Raw genomic sequence first — 27,174 nt, 5'->3', positions numbered from 1 at the left:
AACAGATGGGCGAGTGTGTTTGTGTGTGTATGTGTGTGTGTGTGTTTAGCACTAGGTGGGAGCAGCTGAGCTTTCAGCTGACCTCTTTGACCCTTGTCCTCAAAGGTTTCTGAGCTGTCATCACGTTGACCTCTGTGGCTGCAGAGCTGTGTGGAAATACGAAACTAGAAATCAGTTTAACAGAACGAAATAGTTCAGTTTTATGAGGCGCACAATCATTTTCAGCAGAGGGGCTCATCCTTGCACTGAGCGTGTACAAATTGTACGATGTGCGATAGGCCTTAATGTGTGCTTGTTCTGCTCCTTGCAGCTGTACAATGAAGAGATCTTGGACTTGTTCGATGGAACCAGAGATCCAGAGAGTCGCGGCAGGAAGTCCGCCATAAAGATCCACGAGGACGCCAGTGGCAGCATCTACACCACGGGAGTCACTTCCAGATTGGTGCACTCAGAGGACGAGGTGGGTCTGTGAGTGTAGCTAGAGATGTGATTGGTGACGTTATCACATTTTTGCCAACATCTACAGCTCAGATCAGAAATGAGAAACAAAATATGTGAGTGTAAGGCTATAAGGCTTTAATCATCAGATAAATGTGACATCATTCTGATTTGTAGCTGCCCCGCCCTTCAAAGGATAAGTAGACCAAAACCATCCCAGCATAAAACCTCCCACAGCAGAGCAGAGCAGCCGGATCCCCTTACAGATCAGCATCTATCTGTGTATCAGTATTTACCAACAGTGATTAAACCTTTTAATAATTCCTTCATTAAGTATATTTTAAAAATGTTCAGATTATCGTGCAAAATCTTGAACAAAATAACAACTTTTTACACTTCGGTGGTTGATATAGCAACTTTAAATGAACCAGAAAGTCCAGAAATCAAGTCTCCCATGACTGTACAGTGACGAGCGATATTACATCGGAAAGTATTCACTGTGAAGACACGAATTAGCTCTGACTGGGGTGAGGGGAAGCATGGGAGTGTGAACTGCCAAGAACCATCTGGTGGTCCGTCTTCATAAACAACAAAGAGGTCAGCGATAACAACGGAGACTGGGCTGTATTTTGCTGCATTGACCGACGTCAATTTTTAAACCCGTGGGGCTATTTATGTTATAAAGTTTAGCTTCCTTCTTGAGAGGCTGGCTTGTTTACAGTCACATATGAGATATGTGTCACAGCTGACGAGAAAGGAAACCGCAAAGCACTGACAGTGAGGAGGAAGAAGGATACGAAAGGCCCATTAGGACACGAGGAATCTTTGGTCACAAGATACACAGAAAAAAGGTGTTCGTTTAGGGGAAGAGCTACACTGAAACACTGACTTGGACAAGGCAGTTGTGGTTGTGGTTACTCAGTTTTTTTCTAAAGGTGGGAAAGAGAAAGAATGATGTCAGCAAGTGTTAAAAGACGCAGAGAGAAAGAGGAAGAAAGGCTGAATTTGGGGTCGTTTATCTGCATTAAAGTCAGACAGCTGAGAGACGGGAGGGTGCTCCTGTGGGAGAGAAGAAGAAGACAGAAAAAAAGAAGAGGAAGACAGGATGGAGGCAGGTTATGATAAAGAGTGAGGGGAGGGCCCAGCAGCTGAGAGGGCAGGGAAAGGAAAAGTAAAGGTTAATAAAATGCTAGCGCTTAAGCGAGCGGTGATGACAAGAACATCTCTGTGGGAAATGCTGAACTCTTCCAGGAAGCTGAGAGCGTCTTCTTAAAGCAATACGTGATCATACTCATGGGTACTTAAACAGAAACTGTGGCATGATGTCATCAGGCATTTGTTTTGGTTTCTCAGTCTGCATGCGTAAGTCAGGAGGTTTCTTACTTTCCAATAAAAGTAACCAAATGTCGTGTATAATGCGTTTGTGTGTGTGTGTGCTGCAGCTGCTGCAGTGCCTGAAACTCGGCGCTCTGTCCCGCACCACTGCCAGCACTCAGATGAACGCCCAGAGCTCCCGCTCGCACGCCATCTTCACCATCCACCTCTGTCAGATGCGAGTCTGTCAGCAGCAAATGGTGAGTTTGGAATGGGTGGTGGAAAGGAGAGAGACAAAAGAGGTATTTAGAGTTATTACAACTTTGTCATCATCAGGTTATATGAAAACCTGTCGGTTGTTAGCCGGAGGAGACGGAAAACGATAGGAAACGTGTGACTTTTAGGAAGAGTAAAAAGAAAAGTCACATATGATGACGCGCAGAGAGAGTGGAAGTGAAACATAAATAATTCAGCATCGTTCAGAGTGATTAAATGATTGCTAAAGTAAAAAACAGTAACTCAGCAACCTGCTTCCCTGTGTTTGTTGGTTTCTTAGCAGAACGGTGGAGAAGGGCAGAATGGAGAGCTGAACGGTGGTGTGGAGTCTGGCCCGATCTCCCAGCCTGAGTATGAGACACTGATGGCCAAGTTTCACTTCGTGGACCTGGCTGGCTCCGAGAGGCTGAAACGCACAGGCGCTACAGGAGACAGAGCCCGCGAGGGAATCTCTATTAATTGTGGACTTGTAAGTCAGGCAGGGATCGGCAGTGTAAGATTGTAAATCTGTATACAAAATAAATAACTGTGCATGCTTAGATCACATCTTCTTCTTGTGTGTCTTTGCACCTCTGCTAGCTGGCTCTGGGAAATGTGATCAGTGCTTTAGGCGATCAGACCAAGAAGGGCGGACACGTCCCATACCGAGACTCCAAACTTACCCGACTGCTTCAGGACTCGCTGGGAGGGAACAGGTATAAGCACATACAGACACACACAGACACACACATATGAACAAGTTGTATTTGTGAGAAAAAGATGTAATATTCAGCAGAATCTAAATTTTGGTGACACAAAAGGGAGTTTTTTTGGAGCTGAAATGATTGGTCAGTTACTTAATCAGGTTATTTCCACAACAACGTGTAACAACCATGACAACCAAAGACAACCACACTATTTACCAACTGCCTCCGTGTTTTCTTTTTCCCTCAGTCGTACGGTCATGATCGCCTGCGTCAGCCCGTCAGACCGGGACTTCATGGAGACGCTGAACACGCTGAAGTACGCCAATCGCGCCCGAAACATCAAGAACAAGGTGATGGTGAACCAAGACAAGACGAGCCAGCAGATCAGCGCCCTGCGCGCCGAGATAGCCCGACTTCAGATGGAGCTGATGGAGTACAAGGCGGTGAGCGATGGGGGGATGGGATGAGCCCAGAGGAAGAGCAATAGGATGTAGCTGCATGCTGGTGATGTAGTTAGTAAGGGGGTATGTGCGGGGCAAAGATGGATGAAACTGAGAATAGCGTGTAAGCAGAAGAAGGCAGACTAATGGAGTAAGGGAGAATGATATCAGACGCTAAGTAATAAAAGGAGAGGCCGTGCTTGCTGCAGATATATCAAATTAAAGATCATTACTGGAACACACACATCACTTGTCAGCATTTTACAGTGTAATGTAAGGACAAATTGATGTTTCAGCTTGAGTGTAAACTGCACGAAGGATAATATGAGAACTGTGAGGAGAAATGGGGAGAGAAAGGGGCCACTTTTTCATCAGTTTTGACTTCTGGGGCTGTAAGAAACAAGTGATCGTTTAGCTCTGTTGTTACGTTATTACGTGACTAAAAGGGTTACCACACTTACAGGGAAGCGACTGTGCTGAGGGATGGCAAGCTGACCTCGATGTGGTAATAAGGGATGCGATGTGACTTGAGTGTGGAAGTAATGAAGTGGAGTTAATGGCTGCAAGCACCGGTTAACAGTGACTCTCTGTTGGACGAGGGGAAACAACGGGATTTTTTCAGCGTTAATCACTGAAAACGCAACAATACATCGCTGTAGAGCCATGGTCATTGTAAATAACAGCACTTTGTTTGGTTCAGCGTGGCGTATTTGTATGAGCGTAAATTTAGGTTGAGTTTGTTTTTTCACGTTTGCCCTTTGACCCTTGGACGCCAAAGCATTTGTTGACCATGCCAACCGTCTGCTCTGTGCAGGGGAAGCGTGTAGCCTGCGAGGAAGGGTCAGAGGGCTACAGTGACCTGTACCAGGAGAACGCCATGTTGCAGAGAGAAAATGACACCCTGCGTCTCAGGGTGAAAGCAATGCAGGAGACCATCGACCACCTCAACTCGCGCGTAACGCATCTGCTGGCCAATGAGGTCAGCACTCTGCTCGCCAAGTCAAGTACGTGAGAGAGATCCTTAATTGGACGAGCTCGGCCTCTGCAATGACGATGTTTGTTTGTTTTTTTAAATTAACTGCATTTTCCGTGATCTGAGTGCGTTTTTACTTTTCATCATCCAGGCGAGGGCAACGAGGAGATCGGGACTCTAATACAGAACTATATCCGAGAGGTTGAAGAACTCAGGTAAGAGCCTGAATATCGTTATGCAACTATGCCTGACCAGTGGTCATTCAAACCAGTAACAGACTAACAGCGATTGGTATTTACTGTGATAACTGTGATATTTTAAGTAGCTGCTTATCCCCAAATCATAATTGTGTCTTTCCTGTAGTTCTGTTTATCCATCTAGATTCTTTGGAGATGCCTCTTTGATTAAATATAAAGGAACTAAATCTTTTTCCACGAGCAGCTTTTGTGAACTGAACCGCAGCCTCAGCTTCTCCACAGGCTTTGAGCTGACTATAGTAAGGTGCCTACAGTGAACGAGTTAGACTTTTCTGTAGCTGCATCACGTTCTTACACACCTGAAGGGACCCACTTCTTACAGAAACCTCACTGTGGTGCAGTTCAGCTTCAGTTCAGTTGTTTCTCCTCTTCTCTCTGCAAGCTGTGAGCGCCCGCTGGGCCGGTCTGTTAAAGTCAGCGACGGTACGCTGCAAGTGTGTCACTACAGTTTGGAGCTTAATATGAGAGCGATAGTCAAATTACATACTACATATACGTGTGACATCAATATTTGTTTTTACTGTTTTTCACAGCTTTTTGACTTCCCACAGCAGGGAAAAGTGTACTAATTAAGGGGTTTATTGTGGGACACTTATGTATGATTATCTATTTAGTTTTCCCTTCTGTATTGCTTATTGCTGTAGTAATAAAATTCATGAATGAAAACTCTGTCGCCTCTTTCTGTCCCTCTCTTCCACCTTTGCCAGAACCAAACTTCTCGAGAGCGAGTCCATGAACGAGTCGTTACGGCGACAAGTGGGCCGGCTCTCCTCCCGTTCCCCGTTCCCCACCTCCACTCTCAGCCCCGCCCCCGGTCACCCCCCGGGTTCTTCGCCTGCTCCCATGTCTATGGAGGCAGAGATGACGGACGTGCTACGCCGGGCCAAGCTGGATATCGAGAGACTGAAGAAGAAAGAGAGGAGGCAGAGGAGGATGAGGTGAGGAGCAGAGGACGTGTAGACCTCCAAACATTGTTTTATGCAAATATAATATCTAATGGCTCAATTTACGCCTCATATGAACCTCTTCAGATTTTAAAAGCTGGTTTAAAAGGACGGTGATGGTTGTGAAATATTTCCTGACCATATATTTTCTCCCTTCCTCATTACTTTTCTCTTTAAGCCCCACATCACAAGTAAATTAGGACTTGGGGGCTGCCAGCTTCTGAAAAGAGTTGGTATGCTGCCAATGCTGAGCTGTAACGCTGGCTTAGACACAGAAAGGTCTTAGTCAGTCAGCTACTGGGTCACGAGAGAGAAGAGTACACAGACTAACAGGCTAATTGAGGCCTAATGGCAGAGAAATGGAGGAAGATTGGAATTTAGAGCTGGGATGGCTGATAAGTTTTTAGAAGAGGGAGCAAAGGAGATAATAAAACTGGCACTAAAACTCAAGAGCTGAAGGGGCAATGATGGTAGACAAGGTGAAGAAGAGTTTGCTTAATGACTTTTGATGGTTGATTTTGCAGTAAGCATATTACTTGGCAAGACTCCCAGAGCACAATAAGGGATGTCAGAGTGTGCACGATCTTAGTTACACTCAGGGGAGCGGCTCTGCGCGGCAAAAACCATCTGGTATAGCGCTGAAGGTGAAGTGATTTTTGTGGAGAATCCCATGCCTGTCAGTACCTGGCTTGACATGCATGCTCTTTTCCTTCAGCCCAGAGTTGGAGAAAGGTCTGAAGAAACGAGTAAAGCTGCACACTCAGGAGAACGGCAAGAACGGGCAGGGCGGGGAGAACGGGCAGAACGGAGAGATCGATTCAGATGAGAATTACACCGAGGTAAGAGTACGAGTCAGCACTCGTGAGCTTTAAAGTGACCGTAACGAGTCTGATCGTTTGTGCGTTTCTCCGTGTGCGCAGGACATCATGTCTCCACTGCAGGAGGAGAGTGGCTGTGATGACGACGAGGGGGAGGATGAAGAGGAGGGTAGGGAGGAAGAGGATGACTTTGACAGTGATGAGAGCCTGGTGGATTCGGACTCAGACTCGGATGAGAAAGGTGTGGTCCTGACAGCTGCTGTTATGAAATGACACCACTGTTTTCACTCTTTGTCCATGTTTATCAGCTGTTCTTTCTGTCAGGACATCATCTGCTGTGAGAGATGATTTACAGTAAAGATAAAGATGTTTTTAGTGTAAAAAGAGCAGAAATGAATTTGCATCTAGATGGAATTTTTACAGTTGTATATGAAACACACACACAAATGGTGCAATTTGGTTTACAACCTCTCTCAAAACTCCTCAACCTGCAGCCAACTTCCAGGCGGACCTGGCAGACCTGACCTGCGAGATTGAGATCAAGCAGAAGCTGATAGATGAGCTGGAGAACAGCCAGCGGAGGCTGCTGATGCTAAAGCTGCAGTACGAGGAGAAGCTCATCCTGCTGCAAAACAAGATCAGAGACACGCAGCTGGAGAGAGACCGCGTGCTACAGAACCTCAGTGAGTTTAGTTAAGTTGCTCCGTGAGTGCAAAGTGTCACGCGAGGTGTCGGCTACGGCTCGTTAACGTTGTTACACGGTTGTGCAGTGACCATGGAGAACTACACAGAGGAGAAGGCCAACCGGATCAAACAGGAGTACGAAAAACGCCTCAAGGAGATGAATCGCGACCTGCTTAAGCTACAGACGGCACAGAAGGAGCACGCACGCCTCCTCAAGAACCAGGGGAGGTACGAACGGGAGCTGAAGAAGCTCCAGGGCGAGGTCAACGAGATGAAGAAGGCCAAGGTAAGAAGGGGCTGCTGCAAGTCTGTGTGGAGGAAAGAAGGGAAGGATGCTGTGCGATCACCAGTGTTTTCTGCCATTTTCAGGTGGCGCTGATGAAGCAGATGAAGGAGGAGCAGCAGAGGAGGAGGATGGTAGAGGCGAAGAGAAACCGTGAGATAGCCCAGCTAAAGAAGGAGCAGCGCCGGCAAGAGGTTAGCAGCATATGACCTCTTGTGCGTGTGTTTTATATTTAGCATTGCAAATGTGATTTTTCAGGTTAGCAGCAGAATTATTTGGGATTTATTGGGAGATTTAGCACAAACACAGATATAAAAACGAGGTTAAACTATGTTGCTATTACTGTCATCGTGGCAGAACTTTAAGTGTTATCTGCTGTATCCAAAGAATTAAATGTAGGTGAATCTGTATGCACAATGCATATGGATGTAAATGTAGAGTCAGAGCCCCATCTGTAGGCTGGCACACTGAAAACTTGAGTGCTGGATTATGGAAATACTGAACACGTACTTCTGGTATTATTCTGTTTTTTTGAGATTAGTGCATCCTCTGCAAGCATTAACTTCCATCTTTTTTTTTGGCTTCCCTGGAGAAGAGGGCTCGTTAATGAGCATGAAAAGCCTTTACGCTGTCATACCGTGGGCAGCATTCATAATCCTTTTATTTCGATTTTCATCTTAAGTCTTAAAATCCCTTCATGATCAACACTTTGCAAACCTGTTGTGTGACGAGTAATCCCATTCAGCTCAGGGATCTCAAAGGCAACTGAAAAGCATTTTCTTTTTAAAAAGTGATGATGTTTTTTTCTCCATCAGTACCAGATTCGTGCGCTGGAGTCTCAGAAGCGGCAGCAGGAGCTGGTGCTGCGCAGGAAGACTCAGGAGGTGACCGCCCTGCGGCGCCTGGCCAAACCTATGTCAGATCGAGTGGCTGGACGAGTGGCCCGCTGGAACCAGACTCCCCCGGTTACGGACTCTGGAGCTGAGTTATCAGCGAGCACCACGGCAAGCAGCTCTGAGCCCGAGACTGCGAGGACCGTAAGCGGACTGGTGCGGCAGTGGAACAACAAGAACAGCGTGTACGGATATCTGGGAGAGAGCGAAGGCAGCATGGACGGAACACGCGTCATCGGGTAAGACGACGAGACGTTATGATACTGTCCTTGGACTGAGCTGAATAATATTATAATTTTTAAAAAAAAAAGCTCAATTAGCACCACCCAGAGTCCAGACACTGGTGGTGGTGATAAGGATGAGATGGAGGCTTGGATGAAGACACTTGCATGAGGCGGAGATAGGGCGGAGGTGGGTCGCACCGAGGAGTCTGAAAGATGAGCGGTGCGATTTAAAGTGTGCAGAGCGGAAGGCGATCGGTTTAAAGAAGGCGGGCAGAAAGATAATGTCGGGATTGAGTTTTATAGTGTGAGGAAGTGATGTAATGATTAGACTAGCGACCCAACACCTGGGGAAGCAGACAGATCAGTCAATACAGATTTTAATATAATACATGACACAACTTCATTGCTGCTTATTGTGAGTCGATGGCATTTTATTTATCCAGTATTTGTCACCTGTTTTTGGTCCATCACCAGCAGTAGAAAGAAGTTGCAGCGTAAGCCAGCCGGCCTGGGCAACAGTGGAGCTGCAGGCAGAACCAGCAGCATTTCAAAGTCTGCACGTCAGAAGTGGCAAGCTCTCGAGCGTCGAATCACGGACATCGTGATGCAGAGAATGACCATTGCAAACATGGAAGCTGACATGGATCGTCTTATCAAGGTAGGAATGGCACACTAGAGCAAAAATGTTGTCACCGGGGTTACGTGTGGTTTGATGGATGTAGTTTCTTTCTACCATGAGACTGACTTAAGGTTTTGAATGACAAATTCTCAAATGTACAGCACATCGCTGTGGTTATTTAAGAGTTGAGAGCAGTTGAGCATGGGGGGTTGCATCAGCAACTTTTTTGACGTTGACTTCTGTAGTCGGTTAAAAACTGAAACTGAGTGTGAGGCGCTTCCTTCCTCCTTTCCCTCGCAGATGAAGAAATGTTAAAATGTGGGAGGGAGGGCGGCCTTTTTCGCAGATATGGCTTGGCACGCAGCTTTTTGCAGCTGCTGTGTTTGAAACTCTGTCAGGTTTTTCTCCGAGTTTAGATGCGTCAGAATGCGTCTGTTCAGTTTGTGCCTCGGATAAACTGAGAAAATTAAGATTCCAAATGTAGAAATGACTTCTGTAGATGTTAAATATAACTATGAATTTTAATTTTTATTATTATTTTTTGCCGTGTGGTGATTTGTGCTTTTGCTGAGTCAGAAGCGAGAAGAGCTGACGGCCCAGCAGGAAGCGCTCTCGCATAAGAGAGAGGTGCTGATGGCGGACGGGGAGGGACCGGAAGCTGAGGACCGCCTCCTTCAGGAAATTAACGAGGATATTGAGGTGCTGAACGCCAATATAGACTACATCAACGACAGCCTGTCTGACTGCCAGGCCACCATTGTACAGATAGAGGAGACCAAGGTATGAAGACGCAAACACATACCCATGCACAGGCATTTAGACCTGCATGCCAGCAATGAGGAGAGTCAGGCCTTTAGTAACATTCATGTTTGTGTGTTTTCCTGCAGGATGAGCTGGACTCAGTGGACACCTCAGTGGTGATCAGTTCATGCTCCTTGTCTGAAGCGCGCCACCTGCTGGATCATTTCCTTAAGGCTTCCATAGACAAGGTAAATGATCATACACTGGGATTTTCAAAACCGACAAGTGTAAAGGAAGAAAATAACTTCTGTAGGCTTAAATGTATAGCTTTAAGAAGATTTAAGTAAGTAAGTGTCAGAAGATGTATCACAGCATAATGTTAGAGTCAGGTGTGGATCCATGAAATGATGGTTTCAGTGCTATCTAGTGGTGTTTCTCTGTATCACACTACATTATTGTGTTGCGTTTCTGGATTGAGAGCCTATTAAAATAGTTCAGTGTTACAGTATTGTGTTGTTGTTGTTGTTTTTATATTTTCTTTCGTGTTCCTGCAGAGTTTGCAGGTGGCTCAGAAGGAGGCTCAAATCAGACTGCTCGAAGGCCAGCTGAGACAGACAGATGTGATTGGCTCGTCCCACAATCACATGATCCTCGATGCCCTACGAGAAAAGGCCGAGTGCATCCCCGAGCTCCAGGCTCTCATCCACAACGTACAGCAGGGTAAGAGAGGACTCCTGTGCATCATGTGGTGAGACAAAGGAGAAGGAAGACATAAAAAGTAGAGCTGCACAGTTGCCCGCTTTTTCTTTGTTCTAGTTTCTTCTCACACATGAAAGTGCTGTGTTGCATCATAGGAGATGGACTGTGTTTAGCCCCATTGCTTCTTGGTAAAGCATAAAGAAAAATAAACAATAACGTTTTTGATTCTTAGAAAAACCATATGTGGATTCAGTTTTAGTGTAGGAATACTACATATGCCTTGGGAATTGTGTCAAGAAGGGCATCTGTTGTAAAAATCATCCAGATCAAATATGTGTAGGGATCCTCGTGAATAAGGGGCGCAGAATGTGGCATTAGGGCATCCTGTGGCACCGTGAGACATAATGGTGTTTTGCTTCCAGAGAATGGTTATGCGAGCACAGATGAAGAGCCCTCTGAATTCAGCCAAGCCTCCGACAGCAGGTGAGCTGTCTCTCCTACACAACATCATACAGCGTAACTTATAGGGCCCATACCCATCGCTCTGAGCCATTTAAAAATGCGTACCAACATCTATTTCAGTAAAGATTTCTGCACATGTTCACATTTATCTTTCCTCTCTGCCTCCAGCGTGTGTCAGATGAAAGAGTCAAACAGCCAAGATGACTTCAAAACAAAATTACAGCAGGTTTGTGTTGTTTCTTATAAGGTTTTTTTTAGTTCCTATGCGCATGCCATAGTGCCATTCTTGTTTGTGACCATGAGGTGGCAGTAGAAGCAAACACTTCAAATGACTCCCAGAAGCTTAGCAGCATAAGGATTCCTCATTTGGCACAAATCCCTCTTATTAGTCTGCTAAAGTTCTTGTTTTTCTGTTTCTTCTTGCTGACCTAGAATAATAACCTAGAATGACTTCTGCCGTGTTTGTTTTACTGCTCTTCTTCTATTTTCTTTGTGCTTTTCCCTGCTGAACGATGTTCTCAGGCTGTATATATAATCTCCCTTTGCACCTTAATTACAATAATTGTTTTTCTCTTTATTTCATGCCCCAGTTTTTCCCCCCTATTCAAGCATCCTTCTTCTTCTGTGGTCCTCTGTAATAAAAGCGGTTCATATTTTTCATCCAGATGGAGCCCCGTCTCTCAGCTCAGATGAAGGCGGTGTCAGCAGAGTACCTCGGTCCAATCCTGGACCCCTCATCCGGCAGCAAAACGCAGCACATAACCAAGTCTCTGGCTTCACTGACGGACATCCAGGAGGACGGCCTGAGTCTTGCTCCAGGGAGCCTTGGGCTCAGCCTGGCATTAAGAGACACGTATCACAGGGACCGGGTATCCCGCACCATCAGCTTGCCTGTGAGGGGTCACACCTTGTAAGTCACTGGCAGATCATAGTGATAACTGAGATGAAGCCCTGACTTCTCTTTTAGTCTTATCTGTATGTGGGAGTAATTAGAGGAATGATTGGCTCTAGTACTATCATCTTGTGTCAGATTGCATTTAGTCATTATCCACTATATATACTTTATGAGCCATCTCTTTTAGCTTCTCGTGAATAATTTAGCCATTGTTTCCATCTTAAAAGTGACTACACTTCATGTAATATAAATCAGTGCGTGCAGAATTCAGATGATGAGGATATTTTGTTTCTAAGTCTAATATTCATTTCTGTTTTTTGGTTTTTCAGCATCAATAACAAAAGTTTTCCTTTTGCAGTCATTTACTAAAATGTGTGAAATTTTGTGAATCCTGCACAAGTAAACATCTTCTGAAAATCAGAAAATAGAAAGCAGTTTATCAGGTATTATTCTGTTTCGTGGCAGCTAAAACAACTCAGGCGAATTGCCACGAGTCCTCAGTGATGTGTGTGATATTTGAAGAGATTAGGCTGCTAGAAATGCTTTTAAACTGCATAAACGTTGCTGCTTATCGAGTCCCAACAGTTCACATAGATGTCTGTCATCCTTTCTGTGCATGCCCCTGAAAGTTTGCTTAGTTTGCTTGCATTTGTCTGTGTGTGTCAGTCCCAGGCAGTCTCGGGGCTATGACACTTCCCCCCTAACCAGAAGGAAATCTTACGACCGTGCGTACAGGTACATGTAATGCTCATTTCACTAGCAGATGGATCGCACTTTGTTCTAGCAGTTTATTTACACAGTGGGACTCTTTAACTTCCACATCCTAAACTCCACCATCTTTCTGCCCCTTGTCAGGCCGACTGATGGCTACACTCCCCCCTCCTCCCCTCCTCTGAGGACCAGGAACGACCGCAACGTCTTCTCAAGGCTCACCAGCAACCAAACCCAAGGTTCTGCTCTGGACAAGTGAGTGCAGATCCATACGCACAAACGCCACCTGTGTCCATCAGTTGGTCACGCTTTGAAAGATTCCCATCCTTTTTTCTTTTCTTTTCTTCTTTTTTCCCTCTTCCATGTATACCTCAGTTTTTCTGCAGACAGGCTGAAGGTCAGGCCTTTTTGAAGGGAAAGTGGTTCTGTCAATAATTTAAATAAGCCTTTTAAGAATGTTTACTACTAGCTTGCCTTCATCTGAATCCCTTTCTTAGATGAATCCCTTTCTTAGATGAATCCCTTTCTTCTGGCATTAATGTGAAACCCGCAGAAACAGATGGTGCAGGCAGTCTTGGAATCCAGGTGTCAAACCCAAACCGCAATCTATTCAAACCTGCGTGTAGCAGCGGTAACAATGAGGTGTAATTGCAGTAGGCTTCCAATTCTTATACAGAAATTACCAGGAGACAATGGCAAATCAGGAGAGGGGGGTGTGTGGGGGGACAGCTCAGATGGTAACGCCCACTGCTCAAATGTGGTGTCAGGGCAGCAGTGGCTGGGAAGCAACCAGGATGTGGTATGATATGAAATCAGTTTTGAGGTGACGTGCTGTGCATGACAATGATCTTCATTCAGGAAAGAGAAATTAGCCTGACCAATCTTATATAATCCAATATAAACAGCCCTGTAATTAATCTTATCTTACAATACTGGGTTTGTTCAGGCTGTGCATGACAAAACTATCAAATTTATGATAATTTCTGAGGATGGTGTCAGCCGTGATGTTGAGCGGTCCCATTCCTGATGTCCTTTTTTTAAAAGGTAAAAGAATTATAAAACTCCTCTCAGCGTGTGTTTGTGTAATCTGACTACATCGGATTGAGGGAACATGTGGGCATGAGATGCATGTTGATGCAGAGTCGGGAAGGAGCAGGCAGTCTTGTTTCCTTCCTGCTTACAATCAATTCAAACTTTCTGCTCTGACAAATGTCAGCAGTTGATTTCAGCCTCTGCTCTAAAGTTGATTTCTAATCTGTGCTAATCCACAGAATTTCTCAGCTTTATTAACATCTAATTGGCAGCAAGGATGCTGTGTGAAACGAGTTAGGGTGTCGTGCGCGCGCGCGTGCTTTATGTGGGTTGCATGTGTTGGAGCGTGTGGGTACTGATTATCCAGAGCAGGGGTAGGTAAATGAGATGTCTGTGTTCATGTTTCTGTGCAGCTGTTGTCATTCTTAGGATTTTTCCAACTTGGAATGGGAGATGTTTTTGTTTAGGGTCTTAATAAGCTACGCAAAGCTTTGATTTCAGCACATCAGTAGATTGCTGATGTTGTAGTCACATAATTTAAGTTTGCTCAGTCAATTCTGGAACTTTGGGACAGGCTGAAAAAAGTTCCCATTCGATATGTTGTCAGGTATTCTGATTGTACTGTACACCTGTGCACACAGTTACGGTTAAACACAAAACAAGGCATCTGGAACCAGTTTGTTGGCAAACCTTGACATTGTGTTGTATTTTCACATACACGATTCCTGGGAAAAATCATTTGGATCGTGTCCACAATAATCCTGTGTCATATCTAATACACAGTAATAGTTAGTGTCCTTTACTCTGTTTGGTTTAGACAAATGTGCTGCTCAAAAAACTCTCTGAGGACTTTAACCAAACGTTCACAACTACGGTGACCTGCATGGTTAAATAAAGGTTACGCTGACTAACCATACCATCTTGTTGCTCAGTGGTAGTCCAGCTTCGGCAGCACATCGTACGTACAGTGTTTAACAAATTTGTTAGACCCTCTGTCATAAAAACAAGAAAACCCAAATAAATCTGTTTAAAACTAAAAATTATCGAACACACTGAACTGAATTACTGTTTTTATATCCACATGGGATTTCTCTGGGAAATGAGTAATTAATCAAGCATGACGTTCAACCACTAAAACTAATTATTCAGGAATGTAAGTAAACAACAGCAACTTTGCATCTCAATCACAAAATAATAATGCGCTTGTCTAGTTTTTCTGCTTTTTTAATATAAAACAATAAATCTGGAAAATCTTAGATAACAGCAATAAAATGAAAAGGTAAATGGCCTGCATTTGTATAGCGCTTTACACTACATTCAGTCATTCACACACTGGCAATGGCAGTGTGTGAATGACTGGTGTGTGAATGCCATTGCCAGTGCCTCTGTACTGGCAATGGCATTCACACACACTGCCATTGCCAGTGTGTGAATGACTGAATGTAGTGTAAAGCGCTATACAAATGCAGATACAAATGCATTGCCAGTGCCTCTGTACTGGCAATGTACAGAGGCCATTGCCAGTGCCTCTGTACTGGCAATGTACAGAGGCCATTGCCAGTGCCTCTGTACTGGCAATGGCATTGCCTCTGTATGGCAGCCTTGCCTCTGTCAGTGCGCCCCAGGGCACTGACAGAGGCAAGGCTGCCGGACGCTGGCGCCACCGGGCCCTCTGATCACCAGTAGGCAAACATGGGGTTAGTATCTTGCCCAAGGATATTTGGCATGCAGCCAGGAGGCAGCCTGGGATCGAACCACCGACCTTCTGATTAGTGGCTGACCTGCTCTGCCACCTGAGCTACACAGCTGATAATTATATCATGGTGGTATAATTTTCATTTTGATTAGAGAGCTTGAGCATACTGGTGGCTTAACCATTACAGAAGCATAAAATATGATTTTGGTAAAAACCAGTACTGTTAATTTAGCATAAACTTTACAATTGATGGTGGTCTAATAAATGTGTTGAGCACTGGAGATCTTTTAGTCTTAAAATCAGCGGTTATATAAATCAATGAAAATGTTTTCTTTCTATAGCGCTTTAACTCAGTAGCTGTCGTTCATGAAACATTTTTTACTGTGTTTAGGTGTGATAGACAGGAATATATACTGGCACAAGTTTTGATGGGAAAAATGTGTTTGGAAGTTTTGTGTGTGGTTTTGTTGCTTCTTGTTTAAAAAGCAAGCAGTGGGTGCAACACTTAGCAGAGGTCTACTGTTTGAAATCTTCATTTGATTGACATCACTCACACTTTCTCTGTCACTTAATTTCTCATCTCGGACACACATTTACAGCTTAATCCAGCAATATATACATAAAACATACCCATTAAAATGTGAGATGTGATTTTGACTGGACTATATTGTGTTTCTGTTCTTTCACTTTTGAGTAGACTGGTTGCCCAAGAGACTGGGATCAAATGTTTGACACTGATTTGAAAGACAAATGAGGACGAGGAATTTCAGCCAGAGTTTCCTTGTCATGTCTTGGATAAAGAGGCTTTGAATCGAATTCGCTTTACTTTTGCTTGCTCCATAATCAATACATTTTAAAAGTATTTTAAAGGGAGTCAAATCGCTCTGTGCTAATAGCCACTACAGCTGGCAGTAAATGCCAAGAACGGGAAGAATTGCCATCACCTTTAAACACCGCTGTTCCCTCCGGACATATCCAGAACTTCCTGTTTTATTATTTCATGCTAAGAGTGAAGAGCCCGGGTCCTCTTAGTGAGAAACCAGAGGCTATAAAATATTTACAATATAATAACACTTTTATTGCATTGTTACACACATATCATTATTTCCCTTTAAGCTCTTTGGGAGGTGTGGGTGTGGCCTGGAAATTTGTTTCCCTTATTGTCTAGTTAACTGGATTTTCCCTTCTGTTAACTGTGTTTGCCATCCCTGATGCCTTTTCTGTACTAATTAGCTAAAAGTGGCAGGAAAGAGTGGATTTAGGAGGACACACTGACATCATGCTATAGTCATGCGTAGAGGACAGGACAAGTGTAACCTTTGCGTATGACTATATCCTGGTGTCAGTGCTTCCTCCTTGACTGTCTTTCATTTTCTTTCAGGTTCTTTGTTCACACAGATACTTTCATATTCGGGGAAAGTCACTTATTTGCTTTCTTGGTTCGCTTTACCCAACAAGATTGCTACCTCTAGCATGTCCGTACACTGAATATTTAGTCACAGCCAGTAGCTGTTAGCCAGACTGCTAGCCATTGGAAACGGCTAGCTCACCGTCACCGCTAAGTCTCATTAATCTGGACATTACTATATATCTTGTTTGTTTAATTCATACAAAACATAATCTTATTAATCTCAAGTGTCTTGAGATTTATTATTGTTTGCTGTATTTTTTTTAAGAGGTGCTTTAGAGGTGTTGGTAGACAAACGTCAAGACTATGCTAAGCTATTAGCTGCTAGTAGTAATCGAACTGCGAGACTCAGAGAGGTATTAGTCTTTACATCCTGACACGTGGTGCGAAAGTGAATAATTTTTTCCCCAAACATGAAACAGTTTCTTTAAAGCTTTCTGTGCAGACACTGATCAAACAGTAAAGCCTGTTCAGTGATTGTCTTTGTGAACCATGCGATGATCACAGAGTAAGCTTTACTGTTGACCAAGCTTTCCTCTCAGTTTGTCCATTGCTTTATATCTAAAATCCCTTCCACTAGTCACGCCTCTCCTTTTTAACCCTTTGCCAGTAACCCTTCTGTCTTTTCTTAGCGTTATTAACCCTTTCCTCTTCCCACCTTGCCCTCCCTCCCTCTCCCTTGCTCCTCTTCTGCCTCTAGGTCGGATGACAGCGACTCCTCGCTCTCAGAGGTGCTCAGGTAGAGGAACCGTATCTGTCTCTCTCTCACTCTCTGTTTTCCCATTTGCCTGTTGACTCACTCGGTGTCATCTCGTCTCCACCAGTCGTCAGCGCCTCACCTGGCCTCTTCATCCTCACCTTCATATTCCATCGGTTGTGCATGTTTTAACCGCAGACCACTTCTCTCGACCCACCCAGGCTTTTCCATCGCTGTGATCTTGCATTTGTGGTCACACGAGTGAACCACACCACTTTTTTTTTCAGGCTGAAGAAACTGGTGGAAATTAAAGTAATTACTCCTCTTAATGGTCTCCATGGTCAGCCACTTGGTAAATTCAGTCTTGTTAAAGGACAGAGGATTGATAACATATGAGTTAAATGAATATTTGAACGTCTACTTAATAGACACTCATGCATTAATTGCGTAGCTGGACTCTGCAGTCATTCAGCTACGTTTAACTATAAGAGTGAAAGCTGAAGCGTAGCAATGGCAATTCATGTTTTTACAGGGCTTTTTGTCCCTACCTAATTCTTAACCTAAGGAGCCCAGTTTGCCAGCTAACCAGAAGCTCTTTATACAGATCTAACACAGTATTTATAATAATTAAAAATAACTTTGATCAAACTTTAGATGTGTTTGTGCTGGTTTTGCGTATGACAGTATTCATTCTTTCTTAGACAAAACAAAGCACACCATTTTGAATTTTAACAGATTTAAGTAAGCAGTTGCTAGAAGTGGCTTCCTGTTTAGCTGCAAATCAAATAAGCATCCATCCATTTTCTTCAGCTTATCCAATTCAGGGTCAGGGTCAGGGGTGGGGGGGTGGGGGTGGGGGTTGTTTGAGCCAATCCCAGCTGTCATGGGGTGAGTGGCGGAAAGACCACCAGTTCATCACAGGGCTAATACAGAGAGACAGGCAGTCATTTACACTCACATTCACACTTATGGCCAGTTTAGTATCACCAGTTAACCTAACCTCCTGCATGTCTTTGGAAGCTGGAGTACCTGGAGAGTCTGACACAGGTAGAAACTGCAAACGCCACACAAAAAGCTCTCTACTGGCTGGTGGATTCAAACCCAGGACCTTCTTGCCACCTTGTCTTCCAACAAAAAAACATATTTCCCAAAACGTCAATTGATTTCATTAAGACAAACACATGGGCCTATATATAGTTTTTATCGGGCATCTGTATTCCTTTTAGTCACACACACAAATAGATGCTCCTCTCACCAGGACCCTTCTGTCTTTTTTTCTGTGCACTGCAGAGAGTCCCTCCCCCCTCGCATGTTTTCATTAGTGCTGGTCTCTTGGGTCTTGGCCCTGCAACATCCATTAGCAGCTCTTCCATGCTGCATAACACACTATAGCACACGATGATATCTTCCATGTATGCTGATAGAACTGAAACAATTTCTGCTATTTGGAGCATTGCAGTGCCATCAGAGATAGAGTGCTGCTCGTGCAGCGTGTGCCGTACGTCCTTTTTCGAGGAAAACGAGCGAGCCAAAGAGAGAGACCGAAGAAAATATCCAGACTAATCAACTAATGCTATATGCTTTGTTTTAATTTATTGTCAGGTCACCAAAGTAGCTCGGTTAAGCTAAGATTCTATTAAGAAAGGAAATAAATAGTGTTTCTGGTAATTACTTTAGATTAATTTCCATTTTAATCACAGAGAATGGAACATGAAGACTTTAATCAGGCAAAATGATGGGCTAAAATTAGTAAGGTTTATTTAACTAAAACCCCTTTAAAAATAAATATATGAAACATACATATTTAATCCCTTCCTCTCTTCCCCATATATTAAATATGGATTGCTTTTCTTCTTCTTTGTAAACTCAAACCAGTCACCAGTTTTCTGACGTCACCTTTTCAAAAGGAACTGAAGTTGAAGAAAAATGGGTGGGGCTGACTGTGTTTGCACCATAAAGCTGCTGTCACAGTCTGACTTTATATCTGTATTCTTAATCAGACTAATGCTGTCGCCTTGTCACACCTCAACGCTCACCCACATGTGTCACATAGCCCTTTTTCCTGGGCCCCAAAAGGGCATTGGCTCTGGCGCTGCGGAGAGTCAGTTCCTGTCTGAGCGATGGAGAATGGACTCTGCATGTGGTGCTGCTGACGTCTCGGTGTGGTGGGGTTTATTTTTGAGCTCCAGGCTGCTGAGGAATTGGTCTTCCAGGCTGTGGCTGCTGTCATCAATTATTTTGAGCTTCTTGTGTGCAGTTTCTTTTTTTTTGTTTCTTTGGGGTGGTGAAATTTGGCAGACGTGCATGCGGCTTCTTTTTACTTGCTGATGAATGAGACTTTTGACTTTGGTTGGCGTTCTGAAACACCATAACAGACATACCAAGTATGATTTGCGGTTTCACTTTTGATTTGACTTTGTATTTATTTGTGTGTGTGTTGTCATGCTGGACATGAGCATCCGTACTGTGAAACAGAAGATGAGCATGTTGTCACCCTTGACAAGTTTGAAGCACACCCTTCTGTATTTTGCTCACTCCGTGCAGAAACAAATCTGTCCTGAGTTTTGTGTGCAGTGTTAGATATTCTTTTCTCTCCTCACATCCTCCGGCTCCTCTTCAGTGTTTTGCCTCTTACTTCACCCTCTCTCTCTCTCTCTTTTACACACACACACACACACACACACACACACACACACACACACACACACACAAACGCACACTAACCACCACTTGTGAAGCCCATCGGGGACCAATTTTCCCACAGCTCTCCCTCTTCCTCTCACCCGCTCCCTGCTCTGTCTCACTCCACTGACTGCTCTCCAGGCACTCTGGGACCCTGGCCTGTCAGTGGGACATAGATTGGGATGGTGAGGGGAAGCAGAGGTCCAAGCTAGAGAGACTGAGTGCACATAATATAGAGGAGACTGTGTGCACATAACTGTGTGTGTGCATGTGTGTGTGAGGGAAAGAGAAAGAGGAGTTGAATAAGAAAGCAGCTCTTACTGCTGTAGAGCCTTAATTGGGTTGCTCAACAAAAAAAGAAAAGAGGGAGGGGAAAGTGAGATGGAGCAGGCGGGCTAACTCCATCAGGAAAGTGTGTCTACTTGTTTAACTGATATGGTGTGGGCATAAATCTGTTTACAGACACCTTTTGGGTGAGACATCTCACCTCTTAAAGTAGGCCATTAAGTTGTAGGATGAAGGCCCCTGCGCCTGAAGTGATGGAAACACAATTGTGTGCGTAGTTTATCCGAGCGCTTTCAGTGAGCAATGTATGGGTTTTTTTGCTTCTGTATAGTCAACAAAAAATGCATGTTTGTGGTCAGCCTGTGCTTTGCAAACCTAAATCTTGCTGGTTGATTGATTTTGGAACCACTCTGACACTTTCTGTGTGTTTGTGAACCGTAGGGGTGTGATCAGTCCCATCGGGGGTGTGAAGGGGGGTCGAACTGCACCCCTGCAATGTGTTTCTGTTGCCGAGGGCCACTCAAAGCCAGTGCTGTGTGTGGACGCTACAGATGAGCTGCTCTTCACTGGATCTAAAGGTAAACACATCGCTAAAACGGCAGCGTTGGAGTGTTTCCTTTGAAATGCATTTTACAGAGCTTATCAGTTGAAATTGATTCCTCTCAAGCTATAAACCAATTAAACTGAAATTGTGCCATTCTAAGTAAACTGTTACTGAGCAAATGTTTCTGCGATGCTTCGTAATTTTGTTTAACAGAGTGAGAGGAGGAAGGGATTTTATTACAGTCTGACAAATAGTTGGACTGACTAGTGGACTGTTTGTAATGCGTTTGACTTTCTCCCCTCTTCCAGATCGCACCTGCAAGATGTGGAACCTGGTAACGGGTCAGGAGATCGTCACCCTCAAAGGCCACCCAAACAATGTCGTGTCTGTCAAATACTGCCCTTCCTCCTGTCTGGTGTTCTCTGTGTCCACCTCCTACATCAAGGTGTGGGACATCCGCGACGCGGCCAAGTGCGTCCGGACCCTCACGTAAGTTTCATGCAGGAAACCCATCGGGTGGAAAAGTTTAGATCTTTTTCCCGAATTACAGCCTTGCTTGGAGAGATTTAATGGAAGTGATTTTAAAAGGCTTTTTTTTTTCTTTTTCTGCTCAGCGATGTGCCTCCAGTTGAAGAAATATGACAAGCTAAAGTAGAGGAAATGACAACTGCTGATTGCACTTACTTCTCTGATTCTTGTGTTTTTTCTTTCTTCTTCCTCTTCATGACCACAGCTCCTCAGGGCAGGTGGTTTCAGGTGATGCATGCGCCGGCACCACCACCCGCACAATTACCTTTGCTCAGGGCGAGTGTCAGATCAACCAGATAGCTCTCAACCCGTCAGGATCAGTGCTCTATGCTGCTGCTGGAAACACTGTTCGCATCTGGGACCTCAATAGGTACATTTGTTGATGATCTAATCCGTTAATACATTATTATATTCATTGATCTACTCATCAAGTTACTGCTTAAAGACTCTGTGAGTCATTCCTGCGAACTTCATCTATGCACTTAATTTCTTTACTGCCCACTCTTTAAATTCATTTAGACATGGCTGTGGATGTATTCACTTATTGCATGTTAATAAGCCAGCGAGCTGATTAACATTTGATAGAAGAGCTTCAAAAAGGCTGACAAGAGATTTAAAAAGATGGCAAAAAAAAAAAAAGCAGTGCTGAGGATATGAAGCGTGCTCATGAGCATGTTTTCTACCAGGAATCATTCCTGGGATCCTGTGGAAGCATCTCTCTCTCCTCAGTTTTTATGCTTCTAGAGGGAAATTATTAACAGATTGGACCAGACAGTTTACGCTGAGGGCTCAGAACCATTTAATGATGCATAAGAACCCCCCAGAAATGAAAAATGAATGTATTAAACATTTCATTTCTGCCCATGGCTTTGCCGCGTCTCTGCAGCTTTACTTCACTTGTGAGAGAGAAACTGGAATTATTCAGCGACACCTCCAAGTTCGCTCAAATGATGAATTTCACAGGCCTTTGTTTCACCTTGTTTTGGTTTCTGCTTGTTGTGTTTGTGTATTTCGGTTTGTGTGTAGGATGCAAGCGATGGGGAAGCTGACAGGCCACATCGGCTCTGTCATGTGTCTCACTGTGGGGCAGTCTCTGCTGGGCAAAGATCAAGTAATCACTGGCTCCAAAGATCATTACGTCAAGGTACAGCCTAAAAAACCCCACTCATTCTTAATCTATCTGAATATCATTGTCTGTCACCTGATAAATCAAAGATACACACAAATTTTTCCTTTCCTGTCAGGTGTTTGACGTGGCAGAGGGAACTCTGGGAAACGTAGGTCCAGCTCATAACTTTGAGCCTCCACATTATGACGGCATCGAGTGTTTGGCCGTGCAGGGAGATGTGCTGTTCAGTGGATCGAGAGACAACGGCATCAAGAAATGGGAACTGGAGCAACAGGAGCTCACACAGGTGTGTGGATGCTTGCATCTCTGTGTTACTGTGTTAGGAGGGGTCTGAGCAGACCTCTATCACTATTCTGAGAACATAACCAACACTCGCTGTGGGTTATTAAAAAACAGGGCTTCATGTGGCAGATGTATTGATTCCCACACACTATGCGAGGTCAGTAGGTCTGAGTGAACAGGAACAAGACTTATTTTATATTCAAGAGAGCGCAGAATTCGTACATCACATTTAAAGAACACCTCCTTGACTGCGCATCATCGTAAAATCCTCATGAAATGTGGTACGAACCTGCCTGTGAGGCTTTTACTTCACGATGTCTTGACCGTTATTATCTGCAGGGCAAAGTCAATCTTTCTGCAAAGTGTAACAGTGCTCTGGTAGATAATTGCCCTCTGATCCTCTCTGTCAGCAGTGAAGGCAGTTTTAATGAATCGGTTCTCTGGCGAACGAGTGCAGATTAACAGGAAACAAATTAACAAGTCCATTATCCAAAATGTCACAAATTATTTTTCTTGCTACTTTGTTTATTATTTTAAAAGGAAATTATTCCAGTTGCTCATGTGGTTTAGTGTTAATTGCCATGTGCTCGAGTCTTGATATTCATATGTGGTGCCAGTTTTTTTTTTTTTTTTTTTTTTTTTTTACATCTTGTGTCCCTGCTTTTGTTTTTGGTTTTTTTGGAGCCAAAACAAACATCCTCTGGCATTAACATCAGCACAGAAACTGTGTGCTGGGAGCTTCATAGTATGGGTTTTCATGGCTGAGCAGCTCCTGTAGGTGTGTAATAATATAGTGTAGGAGCATCTATCCATATTAATGCATAGTTTGACAACCGTCCTTAAATCCATGAAAAATGATGACAAAAAAGATACTTTAAATGATGGCAAATATTTGGAAACAATCAATCTCAAACCTTTGAATTTCTTCTTGTCCTGACACTTATTTTCTTATCTTCTTATCTTGCCCTGATTCTTATTTGTAGTCATATTATAAACATTTCTCAGAGAATACTTCCCTTGGAGCCGGAGTACCTACTGACATTTTCCTTATTGATCCCTGTAATTGCGATGTGTCTATCGAGGCGGACACACCGGCGACACAAACGAACATTTTCTATGCCCACTTTGGTAGAGACTGTACCCACCCACCCCCCGCCCCAGTTATCCGACACTAGCACAATGGTGACAGCGAAGGGCTGTGTTTCCTGTTCAGTCAGTGGACAGCTCCCTGCCAGCGCAGTTCTCCCTTCGTGTCTTTACCCACTCTGTGCAGAGTGTCACCATGTGTAATGTGGCAGGAAAGCACTGTGTCAACATTAGGGTGTAAGAGCTCACACGCATCACAGCCGCAGGTAACAAGGAGGAGAGTCAGTGTGTGCGTCTGTGTGCGTTTGGTTGTGTGTTTATACGCAATTGCTGATTTCTGCAGTGTCTCCTGTGTAGCCCCTGTTGCCTGCATACGTTAATAATGCATAATAATCCACCTCGTGGGTGGATGTGGCTCATTTACATGCATAGTAATTTGCATATGAAGCTGCACTTTCTAAAGTTTAGCAACAGTGCTGTTTAGCCTTTGTTTATCCAAATTGACAAAACAAGAACACAAGATATTATTTTTCCTTTCAAAGGCTGAATTAAATCAGCTCAGTCTTTGCTGTGGTCTGTGGCTTATGACCCTAACCTCATTTATGAAGCAGCCAACAGAATCCGTTTTACAGCCTTCCTAACTCAGTATTCTCTGTCTAATTATGTAATGGGATCAAACTGTGGCTCGGGGTATAATAAAATATATTACAGTAGAGTCTGAAACTGCACTTCCTTCAGGACTTCTGCTCTGAGCCTTGCTGCTCTGACCCCTCTGTTAAAATGCCGACGCTATAGAGTTTTTTCCTAGAGGGATATGTGAAGCAATTTGTTCATAATCACTATAAACTGTAGTTTAGTGATTCCCTCTGGCTTGATAAATAGTTTAATATACCTTCTGAAAAACAATTTGAAGCGTGCATTTTTTTTTTTTATGTCTTTATCGACCTGCTTATGCCGTGGATGTCGGAGAGAGCTGTTGCTCTCTTGAGGTGTCGGCCGGCATTAACGCTTACGGTGTGCATATGAAAAAAGTGAGTACATCCAATATAAATTGTTGGCTTTATTGGCATATTTACATAGGGAAACACTGGATCCTCATTGAAACAAAGCCTACAGACAAAGCTGACACCCTTAAAGATAAATGTGAGGAAGAAGATAACTTTTTCAATGTTTTAGTCCACAAAGTTGTAAATGGGGGTAATATCATACTGTGAGATATTAAGGGTACCCTTGGCCTCAGAAGCTGGTACTGCAACCCGTTAGCAGTAATAACTTCTTGTAAATGTTTTGCATAACAGTCTAGCAATTTCTGACATTGACTGACTACTTCACCGTGCAAGTTCACTCAGCAGCAGCAGCATCTTTGTGGGTTTTCTTATATGTAAAGCCTGCTTTAAATCGAGCCTCTATAACATTTCAGTGGAATTCAAACCAGGGCTTGATTATGCTGTTGAAAGGGTCACTTCTGGTTCAAGCTACCTTCAGATGGCCTAACATTATCTCCAAGTACTCTTTATAAGATGCAGAATTTAAAGTTGAATTAATGGCGTCTTGTTTCCCAGCTTCTAAGGCTGAAAATGGAGCCCAGAAACAGTGATCTGCACCAAACAGGTCTACGGTTATTGTGGTCAAACTGCTCTAATTTGATTTCTATGTTATTCCAAACGCTTTGCTCTGTCTGTTCATTGGCAAACTGAGTTTTTCTCGAATGTGGTTTTTGGCATCAAAGGCATTTTCTTGCAAAGCCGCCCATCCATCCATCCATTCGCTTCCGCTCATCCTTTCCAGGGTCGCGGGGGGTGCTGGAGCCTATCCCAGCTGTCATAGGGCGAGAGGCGGGGTACACCCTGGACAGGTCGCCAGTCTGTCGCAGGGCTAACACACAGAGACACAGACAACCATTCGCACTCACATTCACTCACAGATTCACACCTATGGGCAATTTAGATTGACCAATTAACCTATCCCTGCAAAGCCGCCCATTCAAGTTTAATTTGTTGAATCTGATTATAGACACTGACTGTAACCTGGACTATTCTTTAACACCAACAAATGCAAGAGTTACCTGCAGATCCAGTGATAAAGGCTGGAGGTCACAATTGGCAGGGCCAGCAGGTTCTGTACAGATTTTATTATTCCCTCAAAATTGACATTATTTGCAGAGAGCTTTTTTTGGAGGTCTTTTTGAATTCTGAGTTGAATTGAGTCATGGACATCCACCTTTTTTGGAGGCCTGAGAAGGCCCTTTCGTACTTAGCATTGTACACCACACACTTAAACAGCACAGTGATTATTAGGCCTTAAACCAGGTGTAGATAGCCTCCATTTGTCATTATGTAAAGAGATTGTAATCTTTGGTAGCCCTGAAACTTCAATGGTTTAAAAATGTATTTAAATTTTTGATGAAAGTACTTCCGTGCTTCTTTTCCTTGAGTACCTAACCTTTATGTAAGGTAGCTTTTCAACAAAATCAGCTGCTGGCTTGCAGGTATGTCAGTAAAGCCGTTCACACGACTTCACTAATCTTCATGTGAGGACATATGGTCTCAGGAGGATATGAGAGATTTCTCTTTTTGCTTTCAAATTGCATTGCCCATGTGCAACTTCCATACTTTTATTGTTTATTAAACTTTTCTGGCATTAAACACCTTTTTCAGATCGTCTGTTGCAGGTTTTAATTCAAGGTTGTGATACTGTGATCTTAAGTTTAGCTTTTGTTGTATCGATCATTAGCTGGAACCTGTAAAGTCCATTAATATTATAGAAAGAATAATAGAATGATTACGCAGCCAGACACATTTATTAAACAGATGTTGCCAGAGTAGGATCCTTCCTATATACAGCTGATTATTGTTAGTGTTACACTTTACACATCTGTGAGGGTCAGCTTGGATCCATTTGCATTGATTTCACCATCAGAGGGTGAACACATGGCTCCATGTGAAATTCCACGTCCGCTTTTATTTTTTTGTGACCTGGGGATACTATACTTGAGAAGGCTGTCTGAGTATAATCCTTATGTGTGAGCACCATGGGCGGGTGTTCAGGTTCTTTCTGTCCTCTGTTAACATCTTTGTCTGCTAGCAGGCAATGTCCCAAACACAGTTTTCATCCAACAGTTACTTTGTCTTGCTGTTTTAAACACACACCTATGTTTATTCAAAGCGATGTGAACTCTGCAGTAGATTATGTGGTACAGAGGAAATTATAGCTATTTGGATAATTTCCCTCCTAACATTGAAATCTCTCCCAGCTCAGACTATTGTTCAGTAGTAGTTTGTGATTTGCAGGTCTGCTGTAGCATAAATTAACCTTATTTTTTAATGGTAAATTGCATTCCTGCAGAGTAAGAAAAAGGGGAATAAGATATGTTCTGTTTTAAATTGTGCATCTTTTTCGACACATGCCAATCAGCCATATACATTTATAAGTAACTGCTAGTACAAAT

At 43.6% G+C, this 27,174-nt stretch overlaps 1 protein-coding gene across 7 annotated transcripts in view; it reads left to right on the top strand.

The window, feature by feature from the left end:
- The window catches only part of kif21b (kinesin family member 21B), a 66,075-nt gene that overhangs the window by 27,711 nt on the left and 11,190 nt on the right, over positions 1–27,174 (top strand). For 3 of the 7 annotated variants that reach the window (XM_085159667.1, XM_085159662.1, XM_085159661.1), the window contains exons 4-32: positions 311–460; positions 1,881–2,012; positions 2,309–2,497; positions 2,608–2,723; positions 2,962–3,157; positions 3,969–4,158; positions 4,279–4,342; positions 5,092–5,322; positions 6,044–6,167; positions 6,249–6,387; positions 6,641–6,829; positions 6,917–7,116; positions 7,200–7,307; positions 7,929–8,245; positions 8,705–8,888; positions 9,426–9,629; positions 9,737–9,838; positions 10,145–10,310; positions 10,712–10,772; positions 10,920–10,977; positions 11,417–11,661; positions 12,313–12,381; positions 12,502–12,612; positions 17,194–17,232; positions 20,599–20,735; positions 21,010–21,190; positions 21,435–21,599; positions 22,256–22,373; positions 22,474–22,644. In XM_085159667.1, coding sequence (XP_085015793.1) covers positions 311–460; positions 1,881–2,012; positions 2,309–2,497; positions 2,608–2,723; positions 2,962–3,157; positions 3,969–4,158; positions 4,279–4,342; positions 5,092–5,322; positions 6,044–6,167; positions 6,249–6,387; positions 6,641–6,829; positions 6,917–7,116; positions 7,200–7,307; positions 7,929–8,245; positions 8,705–8,888; positions 9,426–9,629; positions 9,737–9,838; positions 10,145–10,310; positions 10,712–10,772; positions 10,920–10,977; positions 11,417–11,661; positions 12,313–12,381; positions 12,502–12,612; positions 17,194–17,232; positions 20,599–20,735; positions 21,010–21,190; positions 21,435–21,599; positions 22,256–22,373; positions 22,474–22,644 — 4,356 coding nt within the window. The remainder of the gene's footprint in view (positions 1–310; positions 461–1,880; positions 2,013–2,308; positions 2,498–2,607; positions 2,724–2,961; positions 3,158–3,968; positions 4,159–4,278; positions 4,343–5,091; positions 5,323–6,043; positions 6,168–6,248; positions 6,388–6,640; positions 6,830–6,916; positions 7,117–7,199; positions 7,308–7,928; positions 8,246–8,704; positions 8,889–9,425; positions 9,630–9,736; positions 9,839–10,144; positions 10,311–10,711; positions 10,773–10,919; positions 10,978–11,416; positions 11,662–12,312; positions 12,382–12,501; positions 12,613–17,193; positions 17,233–20,598; positions 20,736–21,009; positions 21,191–21,434; positions 21,600–22,255; positions 22,374–22,473; positions 22,645–27,174) is intronic. The other 4 variants (XM_085159665.1, XM_085159664.1, XM_085159668.1 and 1 more) reach the window with 4 other exon arrangements.

This window comes from Neolamprologus multifasciatus, chromosome 5, assembly GCF_963576455.1.
Source record: "Neolamprologus multifasciatus chromosome 5, fNeoMul1.2, whole genome shotgun sequence".
Lineage (NCBI taxonomy): Eukaryota > Metazoa > Chordata > Actinopteri > Cichliformes > Cichlidae > Neolamprologus > Neolamprologus multifasciatus.
Note: the sequence above shows the minus strand (reverse complement) of the source record. Positions and strands in the feature narration are given on the sequence as shown.